Source organism: Erpetoichthys calabaricus, chromosome 5, assembly GCF_900747795.2.
Source record: "Erpetoichthys calabaricus chromosome 5, fErpCal1.3, whole genome shotgun sequence".
NCBI classification, from domain to species: Eukaryota; Metazoa; Chordata; class Cladistia; order Polypteriformes; family Polypteridae; genus Erpetoichthys; species Erpetoichthys calabaricus.
This window is the reverse complement of record NC_041398.2, coordinates 7248907-7274283: the sequence shown is the minus strand read 5'-3', so window position 1 is coordinate 7274283 and position 25377 is coordinate 7248907. Positions and strand designations below refer to the sequence as shown.

Below are 25377 nucleotides of genomic sequence, written 5' to 3'. Positions count from 1 at the left end.
CCCCCATCTCTTGGAGTGAGGTCACCGAGGTGGTCAAAAAACTCCTTGGTGACAGGGCCCTGGGGGTGGATTAGATACACCCGGAGTTCCTCAAGGCTCTGGATGTTGTAGGACTTGTAGGTTGACACACCTCTGCAACATCACATGAACATCGGGGACAGTGCCTCTGGATTGGCAGACTGGGGTGGTGGTCCCCCTCTTTAAGAAGGGGGACCGGATGGTGTGTTCCAACTGCAGAGGGATCACACTCCTCAGCCTCCTTGGAAAAGTCTATTTGGGGGTCCTGGAGAGGAGGGTCCATCAGATAGTTGAACCCCGAATTCAGGAGCAACAGTGTGGTTTTCATCCTAGTTGTGGAACAGTGGACCACCAATACACCCTTGATAGGGTCCTGGAGGGTGCATGGGAGTTTGCCCAACCAGTCTACATGTGTTTTGTGGACTTGGAAAAGGCATTTGACTGTGTCCCTCAGGGAATCCTGTTGGGGGGGGGGGGGGGTCCCTGGAGTATTGGGAACCGGACCTCCTGGTAAGGGCTGTTCGGTCCCAGTACAACCGGTGTCAAAGCTTAGTCCACATTGCCGGTAGTAAGTCGAACCCGTTTCCGGGGAGAGTTGAACTCCACCAGGGCTAACCTTTGTCTCTTATTCTGTTCCTAACTGTTATGGACAGAATTTTTAGGCGCAGCCAGGGCGTTGAGTTCGGTGGATTTCGGTGACCGCTTTTTGCAGATGATGTTGTCCTGTTTGCTTCATCAGACTGTCATCTTCAGCTCTCACTGGATCAGTTCGCAGCTGAATGTGAAGTGGCTGGGATGGGAATCAGCACCTCCAAATCCGAGACCATGGTCCTCAGCCGGAAAAAAGTGGAGTGCCCTCTCAGGGTTGTGAGCGAGATCCTACCCCAAGTGGAGGACTTCAAGTATCTGAGGGTCTTGTTCACGAGTGAGGGAAGAATGGAGCGGGAGATCGACAAGCGGATCGGTGTGGCATCCGCAGTGATGTGGGCTCTGCATCTGTCTGTCGTGGTGAAAAAGGAGTTGAGTCGAAAGGCAAAGTTCTCAATTTACCAGTCGATCTACATTCCTACCCTCACCTATGGTCATGAACTATGGGTAGTGGCCGAAAGAACAAGATCGCGAATACAAGCGGCTGAAATGAGTTTCCTCCGCAGGGTGTTTGGGCTTTCCCTTAAAGATAGGGTGAGAAGCTCAGTCATCTGGGAGGGGCTCAGAATAGAGCCGCTGCTCCTCCGCATCAAGAGGATTCAGATGAGGTGGCTCAGGCATCTGATCAAGTTGCCTCCTGGATGCATCCCTGGTGAGGTGTTCCTGGCACGTTTAACCGGGAGATGCAGGACATGCTGGAGGGACTATGTCTCTCGGCTGGCCTTGGAATACCTTGGGATTCTCCTGGAAGAGCTAGTAGAAGTGGCCAGGGAGAGGGAAATCTGGGCATCTCTGCTCAAGCTGCTGCCCCTGCAACCCGATCTCGGATAAGCGGAAGAGGATGGATAGATGGATGGAGTGGACTTGCTGCTGTAGGTGTCTTGGATGCACAGAAATCCAACATTTTTGCTGTTAATTACTGCTAAGAATTGTTCATCAAGTTTGCATTGGGTTGAGTTTTGGCTGCTTCTTCAGTCACAAGCTGATAAAGAGTGACATACTGAGACATTTCTGGGTGTCATTTTGCCTGTGGTTGATCAGACTGATCAGATGACACCCAAAACTGTCAAGGAGAGTCCTGGTGAAGTGAACTGACATCTGAGCTGAAGTTACGAGTCAATAAAAGACGGGCAGGCAGTGGCAGCTTAAGAAAATAAGCTTCTGATTAAGTAATGCCATCCTGATCTTACAAGTGGATATCTGTCTTCAGAGTCATCTAAGGAATTGATTAAGCCAAATAGTAGAAAACATAAATAGATAAAGAATTAGTTTTCGATATTAGTGACCTGATTCATAGTAAATTGAACAATATCAGGCCACGTCATAGACGTCATTGTTGTTTAACAGGTTGATTACTAAATATTTGTTCACCTGTGAACCGAGCCTTTTAATATTACAATGAGGACTCAGACACATCACTGTCTTCTTACTGAGACCTGGCAGAGCCAATGTGACCCTATTCCTTTATTTGAAGAAGCACCAAATGGTGCACTAAAGTTAAGTGTCGTTTATCTGAACTTACTGTACATTGTGTTTGTGTGGTAGTGATGGGTAATTTTTTAAATTGGCTTAGATGGTCAGACTTGCACTTCTAGTAAGTTATTTACATGCCTGCTGGACTTGTTAGGGTTTTACCAAATGTGAAAACTCAGAGTCTTTGTTATAATCACAAATTTAGTGGAATTATCACTCAAGGGTTTTGACATTCAAAATGTCCTTAGTATTCCACAAAATACAATTACATATCTCTAATCACTAATGAAGTGCATAATTAGTTAAATTAGTAAAATGAGAACATGGATACAGGAATAGTATATTGAAATTTTAGAGCTGAATTTATTGTAAGAATCTTAGACAGAACTCTGGAGTAAAATTTAGATTGACATGTGACTATAACGTGTCTCTTAAAAAGCCCTGAGATCAACTCAAACGCAAACTCAAATTGTTAAGAAATGGACGAAGAAGACAAAGGCAAACAGCCAACTGAACACACTTACTGAGCATGTGGCAGCACTACAGACTGCCTCTCTTCACTATCCACTGTTTAAGGAGCAGATGTTTAGGGGGTGCAATGCTCCAAGTACTTGGGGGTCCACAACAATGACAGGTTGGACTGGTCTCAGAACACAGAGGAACTGGAGAAGAAAGGGCAGAGCAGAATGTGCTTCTTTAATGTTGGAAGTGACATCTCCACATCTTCTATAACTCTGTGATGGCCAGTGTGACCTTCTATGCTGTGGTGTGCTGGTCCAGTAACATCACTTCAACAAAAAAATGCAGGAGGACTTAAACACATAATGTCTGTAATTATAGGGTCTACAAGGCCATTTGATATACTGAGTCACACTTGTGAGGACATGGTGATGTTTTTTGTCATTTTTTGGAGTCAAGTAAGAGATCTGACTCTACAAAGATGCAAATAATTCTGATAAATTCAGTAGGAAGGTAAACTAAAAGGAATTCAAAATGATATTGTTATATGTTACTCACACCATGTATTGTTTTTCATGACAAAGACATTTTTTTTAAGAAAACGTTTATTATGTTTATGTTTTAGATTTCTCCAGAGCCTTCAAGACCACCCAGCCATCTCTGTTAAGGGGTCAGCTTAGAGAAGTGCAGGTGGGTGAGCCTGTGGTGTCCTGATGATGGACTATCTGTCAGGCAGACTCAAGGACTGTGTGAGCCACACTGGAGCAGCACAAGGAGCAGGCCTGTCTGCTTTACTCTTCACTCTGCGCACCTCACACTAGAAAGAACAACAGCAGGTCACGTCAGTTGTAGAAATTCTCAGATGATTCATCACATATGAAGTGTATTGATAAGGGGATGAGACAGAGTATAGGAGTTAGGTGGAGAACATTGAGAATTGTCTGCAAGTCAACATCAGCAAAGCCAATGGGCCAGTTATTAACATTCACCACACCAAGAGCCTCTGTGTCCGGTCACTACTCAGGAGTGGACATGTCAGGGACATGTGATTATAACGTGTCTCTTAAAAAGCCTTGAGATCAGTCCAAATGCAAACTCAAATTCTTTAAAAATGGACAAACAAGAGAAAGGCAAACAGCCAACTAAACACACTAACTGAGCATGTGGCAGCACTTCAGACTGCCTTTCTTCACTATTCATTATTTAAGGAGTGGATGTAGAGGTGGTCTACTTGTATCAGTACTTGGGGGTCCACATTAATGACAAGTTGGACTAGTCTCAGAACACAGAGGAACTATAAAAGAAAGAGCAGATTTTTCTTCCTCAGTAGACTGTGTTCCTTTAATGTGGTGATTGATATCCTTCACATCTTCTACCACTAATATGAACATTGCTGATAATGGACACCCATCTCTGACTCAACACTGAAAAGTGAAATACACAAATTAATTTTACTTATAGAAACTAAGACTTCTCAGCCACAGTACAATAACATACTCAGCAGAGACAGATTGAGACAAAACTCAGATTTGCACCATAAACTGCATAGATGTCCCCACTCCACTCTGGCAAGAGCTTATTCTGTATTGAAAAATAGTAAAACCTCTGGTAACTCAGATACCGCAGAGGGATAAGTTCAATTTAAAAATCTACCAAACATTAAAACTAGTGTGGGGAGCTCTCTGTGTCACCTTCCAGCTTGGAAAGTCAGAACTTTGAAGAGATCTGCTCTGTTTCTGGCTGAAGTTCATAAACTGGCAAAAGTCCTCACAAATCAGCTTTCATTTTCTTTTGTCTGTTGACCAGACATGGTGATAGACGATTTATTAACAACTGGCCCAAACACAGTGAAATAAAAAATCCATCCATTCATTCATCTCTCCATTTTCACAACAAGTTTATCTACGGCAAAGTCAAGGAGCAATTGGAGGTCTATCCCAGCAAACACTGGACACAAGGCAGAGACAACACCTGGACATGGCAGCAGTCAATCACAAGGGAAATACACACATTAGAACAATCGAGATGACAACAGGCCATTCAGCCCAATAAAGCTCACCAGTCCATTCAATTTAATTCTACTAAAATAACATCAAGTCAAGTTTTAAAAGTCCCTAAAGTCCTATCTGCCCATGCCTGTGTGCTGTTCATGTCCATCTGTGATGATTCTGGATTCTTGATTATCTGTCAATCCACCTATTTTGGTATCATCTGCAAAGTTAACCAGCTTGTAACTTACATTCCTATTGAAATCATTTATAGATATTAAAAATAGCAGCGGTCCCAGCACTGACCCCTGCTGGTCTCCACCAATGTTCCCTCTAAGCTGAGCGCGTGAGCTATCGCTCACACGAATTCAGAGCGTCATCATACTTCCCGCACGATCGCTCATTCCGACGGCATCGCTCGTACTCATCGCACGATCGCTCACTCCGACCGTCGGAGTTGGTGCTCATAAATTTTTGGCTTAAACAAAATGTCGCTCATAAACAATGTTTTTTGCTCACTATATGCTACTCCTTAGAGGGAACATTGGTCACCACTCTTAACATCGGCCAATTCTGATGAGGTTCCTTGCACCCTCACCCTCTGCTCTCTGTGTCTGAGCCAATTCTACACCCATCGACACACATCACCCTGAACTGCCACTTCTTTCAGGTGATGCCCACCCACTCATGTGGCACCTTATCAAATGCTGACAGTCCAGATCATAATATCATCTGCTGCACTTTTATCATATCCTTTGATTGTTTCTTAATAGAATTCCAGCCTCTTAGTAAAACACGACCTCCCTCTTCTGACCCCATGCTGACTGTTTAGTAAAAATTCTTTACTTGCCAAGTGCTGCTCAATCTTATCCTTAATAATTCCTTCCACTAAATTCCTGTGATTCACAATAAGTTTACTGGCATGTGGTTACTTAGATCTGCCCGGTCACCCATTTTATATGATGTAATAATATCTGCCATTTTACAGTCCTTCAGAATTTCCTCAGTGTACTGTGACTTTCTAAAAATATGTGTCAATACTTTATATCTGTACTCGGTAACTTTCTTAAGAATTTGAGGGTAAACAACATCTGGTCCTGGTGATTTGATTGATTTCAGCCCATTTAATCTCAGCAGCTCTTCTCCCTCTACAATTTCCAAATCCCTCAGTACCTCCTTAGTAGTCCAGTTTATCACTGGGAGGTTATCTGTTTCCTCACATGTGACAACCTCAGAGAAATTTTATTTACAGCATTTGCTATTTCACTAACTCTGTTTTTTAAATTCCCCTTTACTATTCCTGATCCACTTTGCCTCCTCCTTGAATGTCCTTTTACTACTAAAATACTTCAAGAATCTCCTTGGGTCGTCTTTCACCTTATCTGCTCTATTCCTCACCAACTGTCTTTTAGGTTCCCTAATATCCTTCTTAATGGTTGCCCTCATGTTCTCATATGACTTACGATTCCCATTGGAGTTGTTAGTCTAATGTGACTTAGTCATTTGTTTTTTCCTTTGCAGCTTCTTTTTTAACTCTTTTATTTAACCCACTATGGAGTTTGTTTAAATGTCCTGCTATTTCCCAATTTCTACTAATTCCTAGTAATTCCAAACTTCCATTATATTTAAAACATTTTTAAACCTGTTCTACTGCTCCCTGACTGTCTCCACACTTGTACACACACACACACTCAATAGTTCTAATTTAGCAAAGCCAGTGCAGCTAATCTGAATATCTTTGGATAGTTGTGAGGAAACTGGAGTACCTGGAGGACACGAAGCTCAGTCAAAAGAAATAAAACATATTCATAACATAAGGATAACTGAAGATGTAAATATACAAGTTTATAAAGACAAAGAACATTCACAAACAACACAACACATATATTTGTGTTATCTTAGTTGGTTCTGTTTCTTGTACTGACAGACAAAGCCACATAACTGGTGTGGTTTTACAGAAGGTTAGATGATTCAGTTCTGACCTACTTATCGAGTTTCTAGAGACAGCTCAGTCATGTCAGCTTGGTCTTGCTTGCTGATTTCCTGCACTCACTTGCACTTTCTGTGTGTGTGTGCGTGTGTGTATGTGATGTTGTACAGAGCTAATACAAGCCCACATTAGTTTTCTTACTGAATTTATGATGAGACCCTTACATCAGCTAAAGTCTTCTCCTTCACACAGTTATGGTGATGCTTTGTCCAGATTGTTGTATCCATGGAGAGCTTCCTCTGGCACACCTGAAGAACATTCAGTTTGCTTTGTCTTTCTTCTAACAGATTCTTTTTTCTCTCTTGGCCTTTTCTCTTTGTGGTTGTGGTTTGTTCTGCAGTTTAAAATCTTTGAGGTTTCACACTTACTGGTTTTCTTTTCCTGGCAAAGAAAAATGTAGAATCACTGCCTATTTTGTGATCAAGTAATTTCCTTTTTCAGTAATTCTACAGAGATGTTGTATGTGTGGTCTCTCTTACTTGAGCAACTTGCTTTCCTTTACCAGGCAGGACTGAATGTACCACCCACATCCAACTCTGCTCTACGTGGTCTTCAGCTCTTACAGTCTGGCACTACGTTTCTGTTTGAAGTAGAAGAGATCATTTATCCTTTGTGATGACCACTATAAGGGTCTTACTACTGGGCAGAAGCTAATCTAGGAGCAGATATTAGAGTTCTAGTGCTTACAAAGGGTTATAAAGGAAGGAGTGGACTTGCTGCTGTAGGTGTCTTGGATGCTCAGAAATTTTTTTACTGCTAATTGGTGTAAAGTTTTTGTCCATCAAGTTTCCAAGGGGTTGACTTTTGACTCCTTCAGTCACAAAGTTATAAAGAGTGACATACTGAGACATTTGTGAATTTCCCCCTGGGATTAATAAAGTATCTATCTATCTATCTATCTATCTATCTATCTATCTATCTATCTATCTATCTATCTATCTATCTATCTATCTATCTATCTATCTATCTATCTATCTATCTATCTATCTATCTATCTATCTATCTATCTATCTATCTATCTATCTATCTATCTATCTATCTATCTATCTATCTATCTATCTATCTATCTATCTATCTATTACTGGGTGTCATTTCCTGTGGTTGATCAGACTGATCAGATGACACCCAAAACTGTCAAGAAGAGTCCTGGTGAAGTGAACTGACATCTGAGCTGAAGTTTCAAGTCAATAAAAGAGGGGCAGGCAGAGGCAGCTTAAGAAAATGAGCTTTAGACCAAGTAATATCATCCTGTCCTACAAGTGGATGTCTGTCTTCAGAGGAATCTGAGGAATTGATTTATGTTAAAGAATCCAAATTAAATTGATAGCCAAACAGCAGAAAACATAAATAGATAAAGAATAGATAAAGTGCTGATATTAGTGACCTGATTCATAGTAAATTGAAAAATATCAGGCCACGTCAAAGACTTCATTGTTGCTTAAGAGGCTGGTTACTGTTTTTGTTCACCTGTCAGCTGACCTCTTTTAATATTACATTAAGGACTCAGACACAGATTAGCGTGGTTGTGAACAGAGTGATAGTTAGCCATTATTGGACTGCTGGGTCATGAATATCCCACTCCAGCAGGACACGTTAAAGACACCAACAAACACTGTAAAGGTGTGTGTTCACCTTGTGATGGACTGTCCAGGGGTTGTTTCTCTGTGGCACCCAATGATTACTGAGGTAGACTCCAGTTTCCCCATAGCACTGCACCATATAAGCAGGTTTGAAAATGAATGGATGGATGGATGGATGGATGGATGGATGGATGGATGGATGGATGGATGGATGGATGGATGGATGGATTATTCTGCTTCTTAAAATGAGAGACTTTAGTTGTGTTGATGGAACAGCCTGGAACTTCAACTGCTGAGAAAGTCAAGGAAAATAAAGTGTGAGCTTTACTGAATAATACAATGAATTACTGGCATTAACAAAAGGCACAACTGGTTATGAGTGATTGGACAGATTTCTTTTCCTCCTAACATTCCTATAACTTTGATAAATTAGAGAAGAGAACTTACTATGGGATGGACATTTTGATTAATAAAGAGCACCAGCATGAGTAGAATGAATAATCAGTTTAATAGCTCGCTGTCTCAGTCTGCTTTTTATGGTGATTTATGTGTTGTGTTTTATTTTTATTTAATTTCATTTGTAAATGTGCACTGAGCTCTGAGTATGTCTAAAGTGGATGGTAGTGTTTAATAAGTAAATAAGAAATGCTGGCATGAATTAATCTTTAGCAGACCCCATGTGACAGGTCATCTCTTCTCTCACTGTACGTCTTCACTCTCTGAGCTCCTGTTTCACATTAACTGTTCATCCTCAGTGTCTCCTAAGATGTTCTCTCTGTGAGCTCTCAGCTTTCTCTTTAAATCTCCTCGTCCTCCTCCTCCTCCTTGCTGACCACAGACAAACTTGCACTTTCATTTCTTCACAAGTCACTTGCTTGTTTGTCTGACTGATTCTCTCTTCCTGCCTCTCCTCAGACTGATGATGGCTGAAGCCCAGCTGTTTGTATTAGAGGATGAGTTCACCTGCACGGTGTGTTTGAACACCCTGACTGACCCTGTCACCATCCCCTGTGGACATAATTTCTGTCTGAAGTGCCTCACGGACTGCTGGGATCAGAGCCAAGAGTGCAGCTGTCCTCACTGTAGACATACCTTCACCACAAGGCCAGCTCTGCGAAGAAACACTCTTCTGACTGAAGTAGTTAAGAAACTGAAGAAGTCAAGACTCAGTGCTCCATCTCAGAATTATGCCGGCCCTGGAGATGTGGAGTGTGACTTCTGTACAGGGAAGAAGTTCAGACCGGTGAAGTCCTGTCTAACCTGCATGGCCTCCTACTGTCAGACTCACCTGCTTCCTCACTATGAAGGAGACGCCCTGAAGCACCACAAGCTGGTTGATCCTGACAGAAATCTGAAGGAGAAACTCTTTGAGAAACATCACAAAAGTCTGGAGATGTTTTGTAAATCTGATGAGACCTGCATCTGCATGATGTGTGAAATGACTGAACACAAAAGTCATGAAAGGGTCGAGCTGGTGACGGAAACAGAAGGAAAACAGGTGAGTGGAGTTTAGTGTTTAATGGAACCTCACTAAAAAAAGGAGTTAAGTGATACGTAAATGTAGTTTGGAAAAGAAATCTATTCCTTCATGTTGAGGAGCCTGATTTTGCTTGTGTTGGACAGCAGGGTGCTGGAGCCTATCGTGGCGAGACTGGGTGGAAGACATGCAACAGTCCAGGATGAGATACCAAGTGTGATCCATGGACAGTCGAGTGAGCTGAGTGCTCTCATTAAACTGAGCAGAGGTTCTTTGTGTTCTGATCACTTGTGTCTGGAGTATCTCAGGCCTCTCTAAGAGACACGTTACACTCACATGTCAGTTAATATTGATGTTTTGGATTAGATCTAAAATTCTTAAATACACATTAAGTTTTAAGTGACTTTATAGTACAGATGTTCTCATTTAATTAAGTAGTTCAGTAATTCTGTGCCTAATTAGTAATCAGACATAATTTAATTTAATCAACTCCTTGAGTGATGATTACACTGTATGATTGTGAGATGGACTCTGAGCTTTAACAGTTTGGAAAGAATATTTACTAAATGTGTATATTTCCAAATATATGTGAAAATAAAAATCCACCATCCACACTACACAATCATCATATAGTAAGGGTTAATTAAAAGTTGGTAAATTCAGTTGTGAAAAAGGACTACGGCCCAGATGGTCTTAAAATTAATAGCAGAACATAAGAAATGTGACAAACAAAAAGAGACCATTCAGTCCATCAAGCCCATTTGATTAGCTAATAGCTAAGCTGCCCCAATATCTCATCCAGATTCTTCTTAAAGGTTCTCAAGGTTTCTGCTTCAACTCCATGTCTCAGTAGTTTGCTCCACAGTCCTACAACTCTTTCTGTAAAGAAGAGTTTCCGGGCTTCAGTTTCAAATGCACATCTGCTTAATGTCCAGTGATATCCTTGAGTGTGTGATTCATCCTTAAGCCTTAAGAATGTTGCTGGGTCTGCTTAATCGATGCCTTTGAGGATTTTAAATACCTGGATGAGGCCCTCATGCTGTCTCCTCTGCTCACACTAAACAGATTTAACTCTCTGTCACAGTTGGCCTTGTCCTGAAGTCCTGAGATGCCCATGGCTGCTCTCCTCTGCTCAGCTTCTTGTGCTGCTTTGTCTTATTTCTGTTTCACTTGAATATCAGCACCTCAGAAGATTCAGGCACATTTTCAAAAGTCCTGTGTAGCTCCTGACATAAACTGCTCCAAGGCCTCTTGATTGGCTGACATTTCTTCATTTATGAAGTCTATGGGTTCTAATTTGACAGGCCAGGCCATTTGACTCTGATCTCTGCTCTTTACACTAAGCAAACAAACATTTAGCAAGTAACAGTTTAAACAGGTATGCTATTTATGGGCTGTTCTTCTGTTTATTAAATTTATTTGAATCACTTAACTAATTGATGGACCATGGTGGAGAATCTGATTTTCACTCCTGGTCTCTTTATGTCATCCATTTTTAAACTGTTTGTTCATTTGGGTCAATTCCTGAGATGCCCCAAAAACAAACATCTGGTTTTAAATTTTCAGCTGTTGTTAAATTTAATATATTTACCCCAAAGTGTCTGAGTTTACAAAGCTTCTGTTGTGTTTGGATGAGGAAGGAGCTTTTGACGGAGTTCATCTTCTTCTTTCGGCTGCTCCTGTTAGGGGTCAACAACAACAACAACAACATTTATTTATATAACACATTTTCATACAAATAATGGCACAGCGGATCATCTTCTTCTATATCTTTCTGTCCTCGTCATCTTGCTCTGTCACCCCCATCACCTGCATGTCCTCTCTCACCAAATCAATAAACCTTCTCTTAGGCCTTCATCTTTTCCTCTTACCTGGCAGCTCTATCCTTAGCATCCTTCTCCCAGTATATTCAGCATCTCTCCTCTGCACATGACCAAACCAACACAATCTCGCCTCTCTGACTTTGTCTCCCAACCGTCCAACTTGAGCTGACCCTCTAATGTCCTCATTTCTAATCCTATCCATCCTCGTCACACCCAATGGAAATCTTTAACTCTGCTACCTCCAGCTCTGTCTCCTGCTTTCTGGTCAGTGCCACCATCTCCAACCCATATCACATAGCTGGTATCACTACCGTCCTGTAGACCTTCCCTTTCACTGCTGCTGATACTCATCTGTCACAAATTACTCCTGACACTCTTCTCCACCCACTCCACCCTGCCTCCACTCTCTTTTTCATCTCTCTTTCACACTCCCTATTGCTCTGTACTGTTGATCCTAAGTATTTAAACTTATCCACCTTTGTCAACTCTACTCATCCTCACCATTTTCATACTCTACTGCATCCTCACCATTCCACTGACCTCCCTCTAATTCACACATATGTATTCTGTCTTGGTGGTCCAACTGACCTTCATTCCTCTCATCTCTAGAGCGTTTCTCCACCTCTGCAGGGTCTCCTCAACCTGCTCCCTACTCTCGCTACATATCACAATGTCATCAGCAAACATCACAGTACACAGGGACTCCTGTCTAATCTCGTCTGATCAACCTGTCCATCACCATTGCAAATAAGAAAGGGCTCAGAGCCGATCCCTGATGTAATCCCACCTCCGTCACTCCTACCATAGACCTCACCATGGTCACACTTCCCTCGTACATATCCTGTACCACTCTTAAGTACTTCTCTGCCACTCCCAACTTCCTCATACAATACCACAACTCCTCTCGAGGCTTCCTGTCATAAGCATTCTCCAGATCCACAAAGACGCAATGCAACTCCTTCTGGTCTTATCTCTACTTCTCCATCAACACCCTCAGAGCAAATATCGCATCTGTGGTGCTCTTTCTTGGCATGAAACCACACTGCTTCCCACTAATCACCTCACTTCTTAAATGAGCATCCACTACTCTTTCCCATAACTTCATGCTATGGCTCATCAATTTTATCCCCCTGTAGTTACTACAGTCCTGCACATCTTCCTTATTCTTAAATATTGGCACCAGTACACTTCTTCTCCACTCCTGAGGCATCCTCTCACTTTCAAAGATTCCATTAAACAATGTGGTTAAAAACTCCATTGCCATCTCTCCTAAACACCTCCTATTTCCATAGGTATGTCATCTGGACCAACGGCCTTTCCATTATTCATCTTCTTCATAGCTGTCCTTACTTCCTCCTTGCTAATCCGTTACACTTCCTGATTCACTATCTCAGCATCATCCAACCTCTTCTCTCTCTCGTTCTCTTCATTCATCAGCCTCTGAAAGTTCTATTTCCATCTGCTCAACACACTCTCCTCGCTTGTGAGTAAATGTTTCCATGTTTATCCTTTATCACCCTAACCTGCTGCATATCTTTCCAGGCTCGGTCCCTCTGTCTAGCCCACCGGTCCTTTTCTCCCTCCTTAGAGTCCAGCATCTTATACAACTCATCATACGCCTTTTCTTTAGCCTTCTCCACCTCTCTCTTCACCTTGCGCCTTATCTCCTTGTACTCTTGTCTACTTTCTACATCTCTCTGACTATCCCACATCTTCTTCACCATCCTCTTCCTCTGTTTACTCTCCTGTACTACCCCATTCCACCACCAGGTTTTCTTTTCATCCTTCCTCTGTCCAGATGTCACGCCAAGCACCTTTCTTGCTGTCCACAGTTATCTCACTTGACTCCATAAAATGACCAAACACTTGACAAAGTTCTCACAAGTCTCAACTCCACAATGGCCTTGTTGGTCCTACAATTGCAGTCCTTAGCCATCCGAAGTCTCCTGGGTTTGCAGGATTCTTTAGTTTTTATGTGTGAAGCTCTGATATCCTGGTTGTCGATGTGATGTCCTCTAAATCTCAAGGACTGACTTGTACACCAGTGAGCCTTCAGACTGTCTCCTTTATTTGTAGCTCTCTTCAAGCCCAAACTCCATCTTGAATTGAACTGTTAAATTAAACGTTTATTTGAATGTTTTTGTGACATTCATATTTGTTTCATTAAATCTCTTTGTGTCACCTACTGTGTCAATATGAAGACAAGTGTAACAGAAACAGTAAGTTGTGTCATGGAATGTGAAACAAATGTGTTGTACAAATTTAATCACTCAAAATGACACCATGAGCTCAGAAAGAGGAAGTGAATTCTGATGAGACCCCCATGTGTCCTCTTGTGTGTCCAAACAGAAACAGCTGCAGACAACACGGAGTGAAATTAGGAGGAGACTTGAAGAGAAAGAGAAGAAACTGAGGGAGACGAGGAAGACAGTGGAGGAGATGAAGGTGAGTGGAATTAAGACGAGACTTCATATCAAAGAGAGGAGAAAAACTAAAAGGGCTGTGAGAGTTTGTGGTGATGATGTGTGAGGACAGGGAGATGGAGAAGGAGAGAAGATGGTTTATTGTGTCCTTCATGGCGTTTCATTGCTGACAGCATTTCATGTTTTAGCCTTTAGGAATTCAGACAACGAGACCCTCATGTCCGTAGGTTTCTCATTCCTCCACTTAAAGGTGACTTCACTCCCCTAACAATAACTCATAATGAAGGTTGGTACCGATGTTCTGAGTTGGATCAGTTGACACAACATTCCCTAATGGACTTTCTCTGTTCATTTTGATATGTCGCAGCTTTACTGGACTCAATAAGTGAAGGTGTTAGGCTGCTGGACTGAGTGCTGATAACGCGCACCTCCACCTGTTTACATGCTGATCTGCTGAAACGGGCCGATTGCTGCCACTCACCTTCCTAAACTAATATAAGGACAGGCCAATATCAGCCCATGAAGAGTCCTGCTGTACATTCATCTATTGATATCATCAGCATATCTAAACAGTCAAATGAATATGTACAGTATGTGTCAAAAAGACAGTTATAAGGCAGTTTCAGAAAAGAAGGAAAAAATGAACAATTAAAAAAGAAAGACACAAAGATGACAATGACATTCAACACACAATAACCCCCCATACAAGTGAATAAAAATATAGAGAGTGAAATACACACCTCAACCCCTTCTGAAGTTCACACAATACTCCAGAGTTCAAGTTGTCTGACTATAATGTGGAAATGAATTGGAGAAGATGACCAATGAATGAATCTGAATATCCATCCATCCATCCATTGTCTCCCGCTTATCCGAGGTCGGGTCGCGGGGGCAGCAGCTTGAGCAGAGATGCCCAGACTTCCCTCTCCCCGGCCACTTCTTCTAGCTCTTCCGGGAGAATCCCAAGGCATTCCCAGGCCAGTCGAGAGACATAGTCCCTCCAACGTGTCCTGGGTCTTCCCCGGGGCCTCCTCCCGGTTAGACGTGCCCGGAACACCTCACCAGGGAGGCTTCCAGGAGGCATCCTGATCAGATGCCCGAGCCACCTCATCTGACTCCTCTCGATGCGGAGGAGCAGCGGCTCTACTCTGAGCCCCTCCCGGATGACTGAGCTTCTCACCCTATCTTTAAGGGAAAGCCCAGACACCCTGCGGAGGAAACTCATTTCAGCCGCTTGTATTCGCGATCTCGTTCTTTCGGTCACTACCCATAGTTCATGACCATAGGTGAGGGTAGGAACATAGATCGACTGGTAAATTGAGAGCTTCGCCTTGCGGCTCAGCTCCTTTTGTCACCACGACAGACCGATGCAGAGCCCGCATCACTGTGGATGCCGCACCGATCCGCCTGTCGATCTCACACTCCATTCTTCCCTCACTCGTGAACAAGACCCCGAGATACTTGAAGTCCTCCACTTGGGGCAGGATCTTGCTACCAACCCTGAGAGGGCACTCCACCCTTTTCCGGCTGAGGACCATGGTCTCGGATTTGGAGGTGCTGATTCTCATCCCAGCCGCTTCACACTCGGCTGCGAACCGATCCAGAGAGAGCTGAAGATCACGGCCTGATGAAGCAAACAGGACAACATCATCTGCAAAAAGCAGTGACCCAATCCTGAGCTCACCAAACCGGACCCCCTCAACGCCCTGGCTGCGCCTAGAAATTCTGTCCATAAAAGTTATGAACAGAATCGGTGACAAAGGGCAGCCCTGGCGGAGTCCAACTCTCACTGGAAACGGGTTCGACTTACTGCTCTGGCACCAATCGTACCGGGAACAAACAGCCCTTATCAGGGGGGCCGGTACCCCATACTCTCGGAGCACCCCCCACAGGATTCCCCGAGGGACACGGTCGAATGCCTTTTCCAAGTCCACACAACACATGTAGACTGGTTGGGCAAACTCCCATGCACCCTCCAGGACCCTGCTAAGGGTATAGAGCTGGTCCACTGTTCCGCGACCAGGACGAAAACCACACTGTTCCTCCTGAATCCGAGGCTCGACTATCCGATGGACCCTCCTCTCCAGGACCCCTGAATAGACTTTTCCAGGGAGGCTGAGGAGTGTGATCCCTCTGTAGTTGAATCTGAATATTTAAATGAAAAATGTTTTCCCTGGGGCGGCATGGTGGCCCAGTGGTTAGCACTGCCGCCTCGCAGTAAGGAGACCTGGGATCGTTTCCCGGGCCCACCCTGCACGGAGGTTGCATGTTCTCCCCGTGTCTGTGTGGGTTTCCTCCCACAGTCCAAAGACATGCAGGTTGGGTGCTTTGGTGATTCTAAATTGTCCCTAGTGTGTGCTTTGAGTGTGTGTGTGTGTGTCCTGCGGTGGGCTGGCACCCTGCCCGGGATTTTTTCCTGCCTTGCACCCTGTGTTGGCTGGGATTGGCTCCAGCAGACTCCCGTGACCCTGTGTTATGATATAGTGGGTTGGATGATGGATGGATGGATGGATATTTTAAATTCACACAATTACCTTACAACAGACCAGCTTTTTTCAACAATACCCATTTTTCTTCTTCTTCTTTTTCTAATTCTTCTTCTTTCCCCGTCTGCCTTTCATTCTCCACTCCAGATTAACATTGTTCTGCTCCACTCTCAAACCCAGGATGACCAGTTGAGGCTCTTTAAAAGACCACCCTGTGTAACACTACCAGGGTCCTCACATGACAATAGTGCTGGCCCCTTGTAACTTGCTCCAATGGCTCTCATAGATCATACAGAGTTGCCTTAAGAAGATGCTGCTACCCAGAGTATCAGGAGAATACTAAGTAGGAAATACTCCTACCACCGTTCTCCTAATTCAAACTCTCCTCTACATCATCAGAATACTAACAAAAGTCATTTGTGACTGTGATTGTGACTGTTTTTTAATTAGATGACTCCATTCATTATTTTTTTCATATCCAAATAGCTTTCTGTGGGAAGAGTGATGGGGGAACATGAGAAGAGCTTCATTGATCTGATTCACTGCATTGAGGAAACCTACAAGAACCTGACAGGGAAAATCAGAGAACAAGAAAAGAGAGAAATGGAGAAAGCTGAAGGAGTCATGGAGCAACTGGAGAAGGAGATTGAGGAGCTGAAGAGGAGAGAAGCTGAGCTGAAGGAGCTTTCAGAGACCAAGGACCACATCCACTTCCTGCAGGTGAGAGCGACACTTCACAGGGAGTCTGATCAGACTGAGGTGTGTGGGACCTGAAATCATTTAGAGAGAAATGTAAAAGATCTGAGTTGTTTTTACAAATGGCAAGAATGGATCTTTCAGTCCAATTTCATCTTTGCCACATTTTTCCGTAGTTTATACTAAAAACTCAAAGCTCAGCCTTCATCTACATGACTGGGAAGTAAATCTACAGTTGTTAGCTTGAAGAAACAAATTTATATGACATTTATTCTTAGTAAGAATCATTTTAAATAATGCCACCTGGAAAAAGAAGACACAACAACATCAACAACTACAACATTTATTTATAAAGCACATTTTCATACAAAAAAGTAGCTCAAAGTGCTTTACACAATGAAGAAAAGAAAAATAAAAGACAAAGTAAGAAATGAAAATAAGACAACATTAGTTAACATAGAGTAAGAGTAAGGTCCGATGGCCAGGGAGAACAGAAAAAACAAAAAAATACTCCAGACGGCTGGAGAAAAAAATAAAATCTGTAGGGGTTCCAGGCCACGAGACCACCCAGTCCCCTCTGGGCATTCTACATAACATAAATGAAATAGTCCTCTTTGTAGTTAGGGTTCTCACAGAAGGACTTGAAGATGATGGTCATGCAGACTTCTGGCTTTTAATCCATCAATGTTGGAACATCACGGTGCTTTGAGTAGATGGTGGTGGTGCAAGCCGCCAACACAAAGAAACCGGAAAAAGAAACAGAAGAGAGAGTAGGGGTTAGTACGGATTTTAGAGCCACCATGAATGGTAATTATAATCAAGTGAATATACAGAGTATCAGGATTAAATTAAAGTGAAGTTATGAGAAGGCCATGTTAAAGTAATGTGTTTTCAGCAGTTTTTTAAAGTGCTCCACTGTATTAGCCTGGCGAATTCCTACTGGCAGGTTAATCCAGATTTTAGGTGCATAACAGCAGAAGGCCACCTCACCACTTCTTTTAAGTTTTGTTCTTGGAATTCTAAGGAGACACTCTTTTGAGGATCTAAGGTTACAATTTGGAATATAAGATGTCAGAAATTCCGATATATAAAATGGGGCGAGATTATTTAAGGCTTTATAAACCATAAGCAGAATTTTAAAGTCAATCCTGAATGACACAGGTAACCAGTGTAGTGACATCAATACTGGAGAGATGTGCTCAGATTTTCTTTTCCTAGTTAGGATTCTAGCAGCTGCATTCTGCACTCGTTGCAAACGATTTATGTCTTTTTTGGGTATTCCTGAGAGGATTGCGTTACAGTAATCTAGTCGTATGAAAACGAAAGTGTGAACTAATTTCTCAGCATCTTTCAATGATATAAGAGGTCTAACGTTTGCTATGTTTCTTAAGTGAAAAAATGCTGTCCTAGTGATCTGATTAATATGCGATTTAAAATTCAGATTACAGTCAACAGTTACCCGTAAGCTTTTTACCTCCGTCTTAACTTTTAATCCTAAAGTATCCAGTTTATTTCTAATAGCCTCATTGTATCCATTACTGCCAATCACTAAAATTTCAGTTTTCTCTTTATTTAGCTTTAGAAAATTACTATTCATCCATTCAGAAATACAAGTAAGACATTGTGTTAGTGAATCAAGGGAATCGGGGTCATCAGGTGCTATTGATAAATACAGCTGTGTGTCATCAGCATAGCTGTGGTAGCTCACGTTGTGCCCAGAGATAATCTGACCTAACGAAAGCAGGTAGATTGAGAAGAGCAGCGGACCCAGGATAGAGCCTTGTGGAACACCATATAGGATATCATGTGTCTTTGAGTTATAATTACCACAACTAACAAAGAATTTTCTCCCTGCCAGGTAGGATTCAAACCAATTTAAGACACTGCCAGAGAGGCCCACCCGTTGACTAAGGCGATTTCTAAGAATATTATGATCGATGGTGTCAAATGCGGCATTCAGATCTAAGAGGATGAGAACAGATAAATGGCCTCTGTCTGCATTTACCCGCAAGTCATTTACTACTTTAACGAGTGCAGTTTCTGTGCTGTGATTTGTTCTAAAACCTGACTGAAATTTATCAAGAAAAGCAGGTTTATTGAGGTGCTCATTTAACTGTATAATGACTGCCTTCTCTAGAATTTTACTTAAGAAAGGCAGGTTAGAGATGGGTCTAAAATTATCAAGAGCAGAGGGTTCAAGATTATTTTTCTTAAGTAGGGGTTTAACTACAGCAGTCTTAAGACAGTCTGGGAAGACCCCCGTATCTAATGACGAATTTACTATGTCAAGAATATTATCAAGTAGCACGCCTGATACTTCTTTGAAAAAACTTGTTGGTATTGGGTCAAGGGCACAGGTGGAGGGTCTCAGTTGAGAAATAATTTTATGTAAATCAGGTAAATCTATCCTAGTGAAAGACTTTAATTTGTTTCTAATGGAGTACTGGAGTTTAGGAGGATCCTTAGTGTTGGGGAGATATACTACAGGTGCTGGTCATAAAATTAGAATATCATGACAAAGTTGATTTATTTCAGTAATTCCATTCAAAAAGTGAAACTTGTATATTAGACTAGCAAAATACCCTGCTTCGCAGCGGCAAAGTACTGCTTTAAAATTTTAAATAATAAACTGAGGGAAAATGTACCACTAATTATTTGTTAAGGATCTCTTTGTATACCACGTTGTTAGTTCGCCCCTCCGGTTGTAATATGACCAAGCTGTGCGCTGAGCTTACTCTTGAGCAGGCAACGTATAGTTGGCCACGTGAAAAGCAATCTTGGCTCAAATCAATGCCAACCTTTTGTAGGGTCTGTCCCTGAGACTTATTAATTGTCATTGTGAAGCAGAGCCTTACTAGTAATTTGAGGCGTTTTAATTGAAATGGGAGATCAGAGGGTATAACGGGGATGCGAGGAATAAAAACTCTCTCCCCTGAGCCACCGCCAGTAAAAACAGTTGCATCAATTAGGTTCTTTTGCAGACATGTGACCTGAAGTCTTGTGCCATTACAAAGTTCCGGTGGCTGTAAGTTTCTCAGTAACGTTATTGGTGCCCCAACCTTCAAAATTAGATTATGCTCAGGAGTGCCTGGAGGATTCAGAGTGTGGACCGAGCTGCAGACTATGGATGTATATATGTACGTAAGTAGGATTCAGTTAGCGTTGGGAAACTGCGTACCTAATTTCTTGAAGATTGGCCCATTAAGTAACAAAGACCGTTGGAAAGTTCTGTATCGCGGCCGACAGTGGTGTCATACCACCGAAAAACATACATCGGTTTCGGTTAGCGCAGGGAAGCTGCTAACCAAATATCGTGAAGATGGGGGCAAAAATAAGAAAGTTTAACATGGCAGACGTTGTCGACCGTTATGACCGTTACGTGTAGAATTTCGAAATGCAACCTGCCTAACTTTTGTAAGTAAGCTGTAAGGAATGAGCCTGACAAATTTCAGCCTTCTACCTACACGGGAAGTTGGAGAGTTAGTGATGAGTGAGTCAGTGAGGGCTTTGACTTTTATCAGTATAGATGTATATGTGTATGTATACTGTATATGTGTGTGTACATATATATATATATATATATATATATATATATATACTGTATATATATATATGTATGTATGTGTATATATATATATGTATGTATGTGTATATATATATATATATATATATGTGTGTGTGTGTGTGTGTGTGTGTATGAGTATATATAGTGTATAGGGCTCTCATAACACTCTGAGCAGTGGCACAGACTGATCGACTCCATGCCACACCGCATTGCTGCAGTAATCCAGGCCAAAGGAACCCCAACTAAATATTGAGTGCTGTACATGCTCATACTTTTCATGTTCATACCTTTCAGTTGGCCAACATTTCTAAAAATCCTTTTTTTGCATTGGTCTTAATTGATATTCTAATTTTCCAAGATACTGAATTTGGGATTTTCATTAGTTGTCAGTTATAATCATCAACATTAAAAGAAATAAACATTTGAAATACATCAGTCTGTGTGTAATGAATGAATCTAATATACAAGTTTCACTTTTTGAATGGAATTACTGAAATAAATTAACTTTGACATGATATTCTAATTTTATGACCAGCACCTGTATGTTATTTCTAATATCATTAATTTTTTGAATGAAAAATACAGTGATAGCCTCACAGGTTTTACTGGAAGTACTTAGGAGGCATTCCTTTGAGTTACCTGGTTTAACAGACGATCAATCATCGAGAAGAAGACTCTGGGATTACTAGCATTGTTATTTATAATCTTAGAGAAACAGCAGCGCCTCTCAAGACGGACTGTGTTATTGTATTCTGTTACTTTAACTTTTAATATTTCATAGTGGATAGTTAGTTTAGTCTTCCTCCATTTACGCTCAGCTCTATGGCATGTTCTCTTTAAATCAGACACCAACTCCTTTATATCTTTAAACTCTCCTGTCATGTCACCTCATCATGTCCTTTAACTGATGACATTCAAATCCTTCAGCATTTCCTCACAGCTCAAACCCCACAGTCCAGTCTGGTCACTTCTTCTTCTTCTCGACTTTCTTTTCTGCTGTTTTCTCATTTCTCTAACACACAATATTCCTGATGTGGTCCCACAAGTGTGTTCTACAGGGCAGATTACAGAACTGTGATGAGTACACAAAAGGCTCCCAAGTTTTTCTGGCAAGTCACACACTTTCTAGTTGCAGACCTTCAGTAGTAAGATTATACTGAACAGTATGTGTAAGTCATTGGATTTAATTTAATTGCCATATTTCCCCCTTGGGACAAATATACTATCTATCTATCTATCTATCTATCTATCTATCTATCTATCTATCTATCTATCTATCTATCTATCTATCTATCTATCTATCTATCTATCTATCTATCTATCTATCTATCTATCTATCTATCTATCTATCTATCTATCTATCTATCTCAGTATATTAAAGAGCCCAATGTCTTGTTTTGTCTACTAAGTCAGTTCTTCTCCTGCCTGTCCGCTGCCCCCCCCCCAGTCCAGTTATCTACAGTCTGATGACTCGCCTCTTGTGCACTTCTGTGTGAAAAGCAGTGATATTTCATTTCTGATGTTTATTTTAATTTTAGTTTTCATTTTATTTCATGAAATGTATTTTTATTTTTATTTCATTCTAGTTTTCAATGTTTAAAATTTTAGTTTTTATTTTATTTAGTTCTGGCCTTATTCTATAATATTAGTACAATTTTAGTTTTTCTTTCTGTTGCAAGACCACAAATGCTGGCCTACACATATTTCAATGCAAGTTATGTTTCAGTCAACAAAATTCACTCACAGTTCGTAATGCAGTTAAACACAACTTGACTATCAATGAGCAAACAGATGAAGTGGCCTAATGAGCGTAGTCAGCAAGATCAAATGTTTCAACCCAAGAAACCAGTCGATGCGAGCAAGTTTCTGTTTAGCTTTAAACAAGCACGCTTTTCAATAGATTGGTTCATGTTGAAACGTTGTCCATTGCAAGGATAGTCACACAGTGAAAATATTCTCTTGATGACTGCCTGTAATACAGTAGCACAGACAAGGTCCTCAGCCACTATGAGGGGCACCAGCAGATTGTATGTTGACAATTTATGCTGCCAGTACTGAAGCAGTGACATGCGGTGAGGTTCATGGCTGGTGACTCCTTCAGAGTCAGATTTACAAATATATGAACCCATATCTTTTTCACTATTCGATTGGCAGCATGCACATTGACTACTGGTTATGTTTAATATCTCATCAGCATTCTTTACACACATATTGGACTAAGAAAGAACGTTACATGTATAGTGGCGAGAGAGAACGGAGAGAGCACATTTGCTCCTCATGTTCTAAATTTGCCATTGCAATTTCACAATTTATACTCATTTAATACAAATGAAAGTATAAAGAGGTGTACAAAAACAGATTTAAATTTTGACCATAATAGAAATATTTAGTTGTTTTTAAAAGATTTTAATTCTTATGCATTAATCAATTTTAATACAGACTGCTCAACAAAGGATAACAGGAAAAGCAAATGAATATTTTATTTAAGGTCAAAATTTATTCTTTAAAAATTGGATTTTTTTTCTTAGTCTGATCCCATTTTTTTATAAAATTGAAAACCGTTTATTGTCTTACCTTAATTTGTAAATAAAGTCCATGCACCTCTCCTTGTTCACGAAAATCTCTGTCACTTTCTTGTAAAAGTCCTCCTTGATTTCCTTTAGTTGTAAAAGTCTTAATCTTCCATTTTGAAGTTGGAAGAAAAAATAAAAATAAACAGCCCGCTGCAGTGCACTTGACTTTCTGAAATCGATAACTTTATTGGTGCTGAGAGCCTCTGCGTAGAAGAACAGCAGCAACGAGCACCTGTTAGGCTCTCTTCAGGGCGGCACGGTACTGCCTGCCTCGCCTTGTGCCTTCTCACTGCAGTTTTATGTCCGATCAGCAAAACTAAATATGTCACACAAATTTATTAAAGATATCAGCCAGACTGTGAAAAGTCAGGGTGTATAATAAACGTGTCTGCAAACAATATATTGGCGACACAGAGAGACAGCAACAAGCACACGCCAACTGCATGCATCAACCCCATGTGTGAGGGACAGCGCAGTCCGAGAGGAGGTGAGTCTCGTCGCTGCCGCACCTCACGTTTCTCCCTTGTATATGATTAGGAAATGCACAAATTCAGCGATTTTGACGGTGAAAAAGATAAAAATTATTGAAATTATACAGAAATCAAATTTACAGCACAGACCAGTGGACAAATTTATTTTATGTTATCATTATAAATTCTTTTTTTTACTTTTCATGCCTCCCCTGATCGCACGTCCCTGTGTAAAGTGCAGTCCTGGTGCCAGAGCAGTGCTGGACTTCCACTAAGTGCTGATCCAGTTGGTCCTGCACTGAAACTCCGAGGCTCTTTTCTTCTTCTCGCATGCTACATTTGTGCTGTAATTAAAGTATTTCCACATGTTACTTTCTTGCTTTCTACCTGCAAACATCTGTGCAAAACTCGCCATCGGCAACCACATGTGCTGACTGCTTCAACCCGACAAACCAAATGTGCTCAACAAACAAACAACGGTCCTTACGGAAGCTGCACCACATGACTACAGTAAGCCCAAGGTACAAGAGCACCGCATAGTAAACAGCGCAACGTAACTGAAGGCTCAGGGCGACCTGCAAACAGCTCCTCTGCACAACTGAACCAGATTGAATGAAAATGCTATTGCTGTTATTTTTTGTTTTTACTCAGTTTTTGTTCTCGTTTTAGTTCGCTCACATATCACTAATTTTTATTTTTATTTAGTATTAGTTTCTCTGTTTACCTTAATTTAATTTCTCATTCTTGTAAAATGAAAAACACTATTTTTAGTTCTAGTTCTCATTTTCGTTATGAAACTATCACTGGTGAAAAGCTTTTTAAGAGTCAAGGTCGATGACATTTTTTGGTCCATTATAATGAAACATTCTGCCATAAATAACCAATGAATCAATGAAAAGTAATCTCTCTATCTAAACCCAAGATGACTGTCCACCACACTGATGTTTAGTTTAGAGGAGGTCCTTCTTATTAATGTTACTTTTTATTCCTTCTTGTTCCCTCTCCTCTCCTGATGCAGAGTTTCTCATCTCACTGTGTCCTTCCTGCTGATGGAGACTCGCTCAGCTTCCCAGTCGCGGCTGACTTTTCTTCTGAGGACCTGCTAAAGGAGCTGTCAGGTCTGAAAAAGAGTCTGGAGAAGATCAGCCAGTGGGACATCCTGACATGGACTCCATTAGGTACTGTGATTCTTCTGGTCATGTGGCTGACGTGTGCTTTGTAAACACTAGAGGCTGTTGAAAATTTTTGGTCTGTTCTGTGGTGTGAGATTTAAATAAAGAAAATACATTTCGCTCTTAAAACTTGGGTTTTGGTTGTTGTTAAGGAACCGTGTGGGAATTTTTAAAGCTTTTTTCCCTTTAGAATGATTTTTTTTGCTTTTTTCTCACCCGCACAAGAGCAAAAGTAGCTGAGTATTTGGAGGTGTGCTTGGAAAAGTTACTTGTACCTGTTTATGTTTTTGTTCTTGTTATCTGTATTGGAATTAGCATCGAGGAGGTAGAGTAGAAAGCAGCAGTAACTGATATCGGCATTTGTAAGCAAATAATCGTGTCGTCGTGACAGCGATTCCTTAGTTTAAAGGAAAAGGAAAAGAAAAAAAGGCAGCGGCTGACGTCAAAGCAGTAAAAGGCTCAGCGGTGCGCAGGTAAGCGGCCAGCGTTAAGGCGCCGAGCAAGCACAAGCGGCTGTAGGAGCAAACAAGGTAGTG

General features: G+C 41.4%; 4 protein-coding genes across 16 annotated transcripts in view; 2 read left to right on the top strand and 2 right to left on the bottom strand.

Moving 5' to 3' along the window:
* LOC114652414 (tripartite motif-containing protein 16-like) overlaps window positions 1-25377 on the bottom strand; it is a 1097043-nt gene that overhangs the window by 73924 nt on the left and 997742 nt on the right. The window lies entirely within an intron of this gene.
* LOC114643026 (tripartite motif-containing protein 16-like) overlaps window positions 1-25377 on the bottom strand; it is a 1170030-nt gene that overhangs the window by 346786 nt on the left and 797867 nt on the right. The gene's annotated exons all lie outside the window — the stretch shown is intronic.
* Window positions 1-25377, top strand: part of LOC114641537 (tripartite motif-containing protein 16-like) — a 721005-nt gene that overhangs the window by 676471 nt on the left and 19157 nt on the right. The window lies entirely within an intron of this gene.
* The window catches only part of LOC114643105 (tripartite motif-containing protein 16-like), a 211677-nt gene that overhangs the window by 167143 nt on the left and 19157 nt on the right, over window positions 1-25377 (top strand). The window contains exons 2-4 of the mRNA XM_051927913.1: window positions 13806-13901; window positions 16852-17085; window positions 24688-24847. Of these exons, the coding sequence (XP_051783873.1) occupies window positions 13806-13901; window positions 16852-17085; window positions 24688-24847 (490 nt within the window). The remainder of the gene's footprint in view (window positions 1-13805; window positions 13902-16851; window positions 17086-24687; window positions 24848-25377) is intronic.